Below are 9000 nucleotides of genomic sequence, written 5' to 3'. Positions count from 1 at the left end.
GTTTTATGAGGAGTTCATTCCAGAAATGAACTCTGGTTTGTTCTTAATAATGAGATTTTTATAGAATTTTAATGAAATAATGAAGTTCGTTCATATGTGATTTAATTTGGTTTTTATTTGTAAGAATGAACTTTGATGGTTCATCACACATAATGAACTGTTACAAAAAAATAAGTAAAAATTAACACAGAAGGGTATTTTTATCTGTTTTATATTTTTAAATAATCATGGACCAAACAGTAAAGGCGTTTTGCAAAAGGACCAAACAGATATGGACCCACCTGGAAAAGACCAAACGATATTTTTCCCTTTCTATATTTCTTCCCCTCATTTCTTAGCTAGACATCTTTGCTACGACGCTAGAAGCCTAGAAAATATATTAGGCATCAGTAGAGCTGTCAATTTATAACCCGGCTTGTTTCAACCCGGCCCGACTTGGCTTGTTGTCTAAACGGGCCGGGGTTAGGGTTGTCATATACAACCCTACTAGAAAACAAGCCGGGCTAGGGCCAATCTGCGGGTTACCCGTCAACCCGTCAAAATTAATAAATATATCCCTCAATCCCACCAACTCTTTAAAATCCATCATTTGCAAACATATATTAGAATTAGTTAATTTTAAATCAATAAATAAAGCTAATTTTGGATCTACCCAAACAAATATAACAATTTTTAGATTTTAAATAATCAATCAATAAATTAAATTACAACTTAAATTCAGCAATCACTTATTTATTCGGGATGTCCTAAATTGATAAAAGGACTAGCATAATTTAAACAGTGAGTTAGTCTTACTCACATTAATTTAAACTTATAAAATGATAAAAAAAAAAGTAAAATGCTTAGTTGATGTTAGGGTTCTCTGCCTAAAAAAACTAAAGCGCCGTAACCGGCTATATCGTTGATTAAGTGGCAATAAAAACGTCCACTTTACAACTCAGTGGTGAGGCTTCTAGTTAAACACTAAATTGACCTAGGTTCGACGTTTACTAAATGAATAATCCTAAACAATCCTAAATTTTAAATTGATAATATTAACAAGCCAACCCGCCAACCCGTCAGGGTTGACCCGTCTAGGGCTAGGGTTAGGATTTTGAGCTTGTTCGTGAATAGTAATAGGGCTAGAATTGACCCTAACCCTAGTACGGGTTGGCAAGCTAGGGACAAGTTGACCCTAGCTTGGTCCGTTTGACAGCTCAGACATGGGCCAGAAGTCGCATCTTTAGATCAGTAACAAATTATCTTTTCCTATAGAGCATGAGAATTGCACTGTTGATGGTGGATCCAATGAAGGCCGTGAGGGTCTAATTGCCCCCACTTTGTTTACCTTTGGTTTTGTGCATTTGCCCCACTTGTGCACAAAAGTGTCCCATATTAATAGAAAAAATCGACTTGGGTCGGCGGTTAGTTATGGTTTTCACACTATTGATCATAGAGACTATTTGCTTCATGGACCATGGTAGTTCCGTTTTCAATTTTGGCACTTTGTTTGTTTTTCTCTGGATCCTCTATCGGTCGACCAACTAGAGTGAGTATACCATACGTCGTAGTTGGTTAAAATGAGTTCAAATCCCATAGAGGAAAACTTTTCCCAAGGAGCATATCCCAAAATTTGAAGCCGATACAGAGGGTTTTAGGTATTTTCAAAAGACTCAAGGAGGATTAACTAAATACACAAAGTATATAAAAAGAATGAATAGGATATTACAGTCATTTAAAGACAAGTAATTGTTCCCGGTGAAATCACTGCTGTAATGATGATAGTATACTCTGTCATCCACTATTATTTCAGTGTTTTACGTCATTCAGCCCACGCGTCATGTCCTCAAACCAATCCCGAGTAAAATCAACGGTAGAAAACCACTTTAATGAATTGGGCCAAGGGTGGATAAATGGGACCCACTGGATTGCATAACTGTCGATGGAATAATAACTTATTAATAACGGAATAAGTCACAGCAAATCAAAACCCTTTTTGTTATGGACAAAGAAACACAACAAAGCAGAACAGTGCCAGGTAGATCCGGTTAAACCTCCGAGCCTATTTTTGTAGATTTCCGAACCTAATATTATTGACACACGAACCTAAAAGCTAGCTGGATACAGGCTGTCAGCAACCCAAAGCCCTCCTTCTTCTTCTCTCTCTCTATTCCCCCACCTTTTCTCTCTTCCTCTCAGTTTTTTTGTTTACTCCCTTCTCTCTCTCGAAATCGTTTCTCTCCGCTAGGGTTTCGATTTTCTTTACAGAGATTACGAATCTGCATTGGAGTTTTACAGATCGAGATTTGTTACTAGATAAGCTTTCGATTGGTGTATTTTTTGTTCGATTTGAAGCTCGTTTGGTTGTTAAAACTACAGGCGAAGAAGAGATCGGGATATTGAACTGGAATGCTGTGAAGAATCATAAGGTATTTTACGAACTTTTGTTTTGTTATCGATTTTGTTTGTTTATTGGCTCGGATGATTATAAGGTTTGTGGATGAAGTGGTAGAATTTGCTTTTGTGAATGTTTTAGTTAGTTTAATCCATGTTTAGACGTTTGGATTCAGAGGATTTGAAGTTAGGATGAACATGAATGTAAAAACAAATCCTGATATTTGAGTTTTTTTTTCTTCTTTTTTTGTTTTACTTTGATAATTCACCGTTAAAGATTTAGATTTAGAGCCAAAAAAACGGTCAGATATCGACTGTGTATAGAACTTTATGTGGAATCGTCTTTTGTTGGAACTTTCTGCTCTAGATATTTGACTAAGATTGTAAGATTCGATGGAAGTATGTAATGTATGTGAAAAGTTAATTTTGTCAGTGATAATTTGTGTGTCAAATTAGCTCTGCTTGAGAATTGACCTCGATTCTCCAAGCAACTTGTTTAGGTTTGGTTGTTAGTAATTTAGTATTCGTAATGTTAATTTTATATTTATTATTGTTGCTTTGGTTTTCATTTAAGTAATTAGTATGCATTGGTCTGATGTTGCGTGCTTGAAAGGGTCAAGGAAGTTGGCTTTAGTCCTGCATAGTTTCAATATATGGGTTTGAATTTTCTTTTCTTTTTTGTGTTAATTGGATTGCGTCTAAGATTGTTTGCTATTTCAGTTTTAGGTGTCATGCGATGAGCAATTGATTCAGTGCTGGACCTGAAGTCTACTTCAGATTTTAGATATAAGTAACACTCAGTGACGTGATAGGAAGGGAGTACAAATTGGCGGTACTGGGGTTTGTTGACAAAGCGTTAATGGGATAACTGGAGTTGTTGATTGGTGTTGCATTTGGGTTTTGAACACACAGCGATTTTGAGTTTGTGTTGATAATTGGCTGAAGTTGTCACATGTATGGTTCTTTTGTGCTCAAGAATTGTTCAATATAATCTGGAAGCTGCTGCCTCATTCTTATTGTATTAAGAAGTAGGCTTTGACGTCTCTGTAGGGCTCTTCCCGTCTCCATGCTGGCAGAGAGCATGCGTGGAATCTGTGCTTCGGGTAATGCCCCTGACCACATTCGTCGCCGATGCATTCGGTGTGGTGACAATTTGTCTAGTCTCTCTGTTAGTACTTCTGGGATTATTCTGCATCCTGTACTCAATCTACTTCCGCACTTGTACAAGAACGCAGAGTTTAATTCAACTAGGTTACTTCAATAAACCTTGGGTCATCCGGATTACCCTTATTCTGTATGCATTTTGGTGGGGTTTTGGCGAGGTTGCCAGGTTAACTTTATTGAGACGAAGGGATAAAGTAGTATATGATCTTGGCTTGAAATGGCAGCAGAATATTTGCAAACTCTACGTCCTTTCAAATCTTGGAATTGCAGAACCATGCTTTCTTCTGACCATTGTGTTTCTCCTTCGCGCATCCTTGCAGAAAAGGGAGTCTGGGACTTTAAGCCGGCAGTGGAATGCGAAGACAGCCGGTTATGTTCTTTTGACTTGCCTCCCATTATTTCTTCTTCAGTGCATCTTGGTTTTAGCAGGTCCGAAATTCAACGAAAAGAAGAGCCATGTATGGAAGAAGGTGCCTCATTACTTTACAAGCACATCTACTCTTATTAATGATGACATTGCCATGTGTACGTACCCCTTACTTAGCACAATCCTCCTAGGGATCTTTGCCACTTTCTCTACTGGTTATTTGCTGTTGCTTGGTAGGCGAATGGTCTCTTCGGTCATAAACAAGGGATTGCAGAAGAGAGCTCTCTTTCTCATATGCATGGTCTCTGGTGTCTTTCCATTAAGGGTTATTCTACTTGGATTATCTGTTTTATCCCTTCCAGAGCATAAGTTATTTGAGGGTCTTGTTTTCTCTGCTTTCCTTGTGCTATTAGTGTCTGCCTGCTTGGGTATCTGCATGCTTGTTTATTGTCCAATTGCGGATTCTTTGAGACTAAGAAGAGATTTAGGAGATTTGGAAATTGGAAGAAGGAGGTCCTTGGATGATCAAAACGATACTGCATCTCTCATCGCGAACCAAGTACTTCTTGAGGCAAGCTCAGTTACTAGTCTCGAGAGAAATTCTGATGCTTCTGCGAAGCGTGGATCAATCTCTTTCCGGACTATGCTGAAAGATGAAACTCCAAATGCCGAAGCGGTTGAAGAAGTCAGCCTCTTCTCTTCTGCTCATAGACGCCAACTTGAATCTCCACCCGCCTCTCCACCAGCTCCAGGCCAGCCCATGCTTCCTCTGAAACAAAAAGTTCCAAACATATAAAGAAGTAAAGGAAAGACTTAAAATGACGGCCCTGGTGATCCTTAAATCAGTTTTGTGGTTAAGGTTATTATATGTAAATGGAAGTGTTTAACGATAACGATTTAATAAGGGATCGCTGTGCATAGGAAATTCAGTAACTGGTGTTCTAATTCTTTTCTTTTTTTTTTTCTGATGAGATGCCCCGTGTGTCTGCATTTTCAATCCCTCTTGTTTACTTTTTTTTTTTTTTACTTTCTCTAACTTGGTTGCAGGTGTGGCGGAATAACTGTTGGGCTAGATTAAAGTCAACAGTCAACACCACCTTTTTTTTTTCCTTTCATTTTTACTACGTTGATCGATAAATAAGCTCCCTCCGTTGGAGGAGATAAAGGTTCAAACCATGGACCTTATAATTGCTCCTAGTTTTTAGGGGCCACAACTAACCACTACACTAACCCATCAAAATAAAATAAAAATAAATAGCCTAGTGCAATTGGGGACTGATAAGGGGTGTTTTCAGGGTTTGAAATGTCTACCCTCATCCTTGAAACTGATTTTCCTATTTCATTTTCACCATCCCAACAACAAAAATTACATGATCGCTAATGAGGGGTATCAGTTTACTGGGGAGTGGTATCAATTTACTGGGGAGTGTATCATAATCCATATGAGACAAACTAAAAAATCCATTGTCTTATATTTTTATCGATTTCGGTACTCTTTTTAGTAACTTGGCACTCCATTCACAATGGTGAAGAATTAGGCCGCCGCCAATTCTTTTATATATTTTTAAAAACTTCAATCGTTGATTTAAAGACCAATTTATTGTCTATTTTTCTACATAAAGATGACTCGATATAAGGGACACCTAGAAAAATAGTGAATCCTATCTAGTTTTTTTACAATTAGTAACATCGAAACAATTTTTATTTAATCCAGAAATTGAAGAGAAATATGAAGTTCAAGAAACACCGAGTGATTCTGACATCTAAAACCTGAGGGAACAACAGAAAATGGCCAGAATTATGTAACTCTCTCAACCCATGCATTATGATTTTGTGTTTTAGGAATTTCAGTTATTATGAAAAATTGAGGGTTATGAGAAAAAATTTCCGCCGGCTCTAGGTTATGTTCCACGTAGATGAAAATGTGAAGAGAAATCGGCCATTGTGAGACAATCCTTCTACCAATTTTTCTTCACTTTCTTCATCCGGGGTAGGAATCGACTATAATTTCTAAATGAACCGTTGATATTAGATGTCCAGTTTCTTCAAATGATCGGTGTATAAATATGTTTAGAACCGACAGTAGTTTGTAAATGAACAGGCGATAATAGATTTTCACTTCCTTCAGATGTTTTGTATAAAACAATGGTTAGAATCGACCATTAAAAAGAAAAGAATTTCCGATTACGTTATGTTAATGTTAGAATCAGTTGTCGAGTATGTCCATATATGACGATTCTAAACTTCGTTGAACATTCTTACAGATGATTTTTTTTTTTTGTCGATTGTAGGCGAAAAGGAGAGGGTACCAAGTACATTACACCAACTTTTTTTGTTCGGCAACATGTATGAACAAAACCTAATATAATTGCAAGTAGATAAAGTTTTTTCTCTTTCTCTTGAACAATATGTATATAAAGTTTTTTCTCTTTCTCTTCCATAATCAATATGTCTAGACTAACAAGTCCATGAACCTGGTTGTGTAGAAGAGTCCTTAGAAGATCTCACAAATCAATATCCAAGACCAATCTAGTTGTATATAAATCAAGAGGATCCGAATTCTGCCAAGTATGAAACTTGTTATCTATCTTTAAAGAAACGAATTCAACAAGAACAAGTCTCATTATTGGTTAGAATTAATAAGGATTTAAACTACCTAGATTGAACACGTATTACTTGTGTTATTCCTCTTATAAAGATAAAACAATATAATGTCGAAAAGGAAAAACACAAGACAACATAAGTTTTGTTGACGAGGAAAACTGCACCTGCAGAAAAACCCCGGTAACTCGTCCAGCTTTGAACACCAAACTGTATTAAGCCGCTACAGATACTAGCCTCCTATCAAACTTCGGACTTGATTATAGTTGAAACCGAATTAACCCTCCAAGCAATTTAGTTGTAGTCGTGTTCCTTACGTCTCTTGAACCTCAAGGCTCTATGCAATTGATTCGCTTAGCTGACGACCTTGACAACCTAAAAGTTGCTTCAACCTAAGTGAAGAATTTTAATACCAATCTTCCTCTAAAAAAATAAGCTTATTTGATTTCCCTTTAGATCATTTAGATCCAGGCTTGGAAATCTGTTTGCAATAGACAAAGATAGCAAACCTCACGAATCCGTAACACTTACACTCAGTTAGCTGAGAAGCCTGTATTACTAACCACCCCTCAACAAAAATATAAACCGATTTAGATATCTATCTTGAGGAATCACAAAGTATGAGACCAAGAGAACTTTGCAATTTCTATCTATTTCGGTTTCATAACCCTAGGTTTGTTTTTCTCCCCATGTTCTTGAACTGATGAGGAATAAAAATACAAGTAGTCCGTGAATCCGCAAACCTTATATTAGCCTTAACGGGCTTGACCGGTTACGAGATGGATAACTATTTTAAATGAAGTATCTAAATCATCTAATAATTTTCAAAATTCAAAAGTGTCCCATTTTGTGTAACTTTTCTAGATAAATGGATATAGAAAGTTAGATGATATCACTGAGACTCACAGATAAGTCTTAACCGATGATAAAAACTTAACCAAAATTGTGATATGAATTGGTTAATTGATACATAACCCGAAAATAGTATGTCTCTTACCAAGTTGAACTGCATATCCCAAGTATTTTCAGTAACCAACATGGATAACGTTAAGATGGTCGGTTTCTTTCAAACACAAACCTAAGTTTAAATATCAACATGATGTTTAGAAAAGTCTAAGAGCATTCTTAACTTGGATAGTTATTAACCATTCCCATGGATATTGTTTTCATCTCTTACTTAATATCAGATAGGCATGGAGAATATGTTGCTAAGAGCACAAGATTTGTTGATACCCACATTGAGTCATTACATTTGGACTCACTGTTAGCAATATGGTAGCACCCAAGTTGTATTGACTCTCTTTTCACAGTTACATGTGTGTAGGAGACAATCATGACACAACATAGGGATTTACGTCGTAGAGACACATCTTTACAGAGAAAGGCTCAACATGAAGATGATCTTTTAATGTCTTCAGTACTTGAAAGAATTCACTTTCTTTATTATCCAGTGAATAGTATCAGAAAATACTTAAATCCCACTAGAAATACCTGAAAAAGCACAAAATGGAAGAACACAAAAAGAAAAAAAAATTACTTACATGTCTCTTGCCCTATATCAAGCTATGTACATAATAGGGTGGAGCCAAAATCTTGTTACCATGAAGTTGTGTAAGCAAGGATATGCTCACGAACCATCTTAGAATGATAGTCTTCGTCTCCCATGCGTGGAGCATGACCTATTGGGTGGGAATTCTTAATGAGGCTCGGTATTCTTCGTTCAATTCTGTTTCCGTTAACGTTAACGAAGTGATCGATTAATTGAATTTCATAAATAATTGGAGTATTCAACATCTAGGCAGCCTTCTTTTGAGGAATTGTGAAAGACTTCCTAACATGTCCAATTTTTCTGCGCTGAAAACATATTTTATCAGAATCGGAACGACGCAAGGAATTAACCTTGTTGTTGATCGAAGCAAGACGTTCCAAGAATTCAAGAATATTCTTAATGGATTTGAAGAGATCTTCGTTTATACACCATCTTTTGTTGCAGTCCTTAAGAAGATTTAGATACAACATTTTGAAATAGCAAAGCCTAATACTCTTGACAGATAGATTCTTGACATTTTCCCTTACCAAGGGAACTTTTATTTTTGCTTTAGATTCTTTACTATAAACTGAGAGATTGACGGTCCTAGTTGACTCGAGAGCATCTAGCGAGACAAAATTAATTGGTCCCCTAGTCAAAAGACTCTGAAGAATCTTTAAGATATTCTAGTGTACGTTACAGGTGAAGGAAATAAGCCTCCCAAAGCAGTTTCCCATTAGGATCACTTAGAAACACAGATTTGTTAGGTCTACAATGTTTTCCTACTCTAATACAAATTAAGGAGAGTGTACCAAGTACACTACCAACTTTTTTGTTCGGAAATATATATGGACAAAACCTAATACAATTGCAAGTAGATCTATCTTGAGGAATCACAAAGTCTGAAACGAAGAGAATTTTGTGATTTCTATCTATCTCGTTCCTAACCGGATATTGACAAAAACCT

The 9000-nt window shown here is 36.5% G+C and overlaps 1 protein-coding gene across 1 annotated transcript; it reads left to right on the top strand.

The window, feature by feature from the left end:
- The first annotated feature begins 2139 nt into the window (after positions 1-2139).
- Positions 2140-4875, top strand: LOC113356520. The gene is made up of 2 exons (XM_026599680.1): positions 2140-2408; positions 3094-4875. Exon 2 carries the CDS (start codon positions 3480-3482, stop codon positions 4698-4700), a length of 1221 nt encoding a protein of 406 aa, XP_026455465.1. The 5' UTR covers positions 2140-2408; positions 3094-3479; the 3' UTR covers positions 4701-4875.
- The last annotated feature ends 4125 nt before the right edge of the window (positions 4876-9000 follow it).

The sequence above is a fragment of the Papaver somniferum genome, chromosome 3, assembly GCF_003573695.1.
Source record: "Papaver somniferum cultivar HN1 chromosome 3, ASM357369v1, whole genome shotgun sequence".
Lineage (NCBI taxonomy): Eukaryota > Viridiplantae > Streptophyta > Magnoliopsida > Ranunculales > Papaveraceae > Papaver > Papaver somniferum.
Note: the sequence above shows the minus strand (reverse complement) of the source record. Positions and strands in the feature narration are given on the sequence as shown.

What these genes read in the sequence shown, in the direction of transcription:
- LOC113356520 (XM_026599680.1), top strand. Translation starts at nt 3,480, where the DNA reads ATGCCCCTGACCACATTCGTCGCCGATGCATTCGGTGTGGTGACAATT.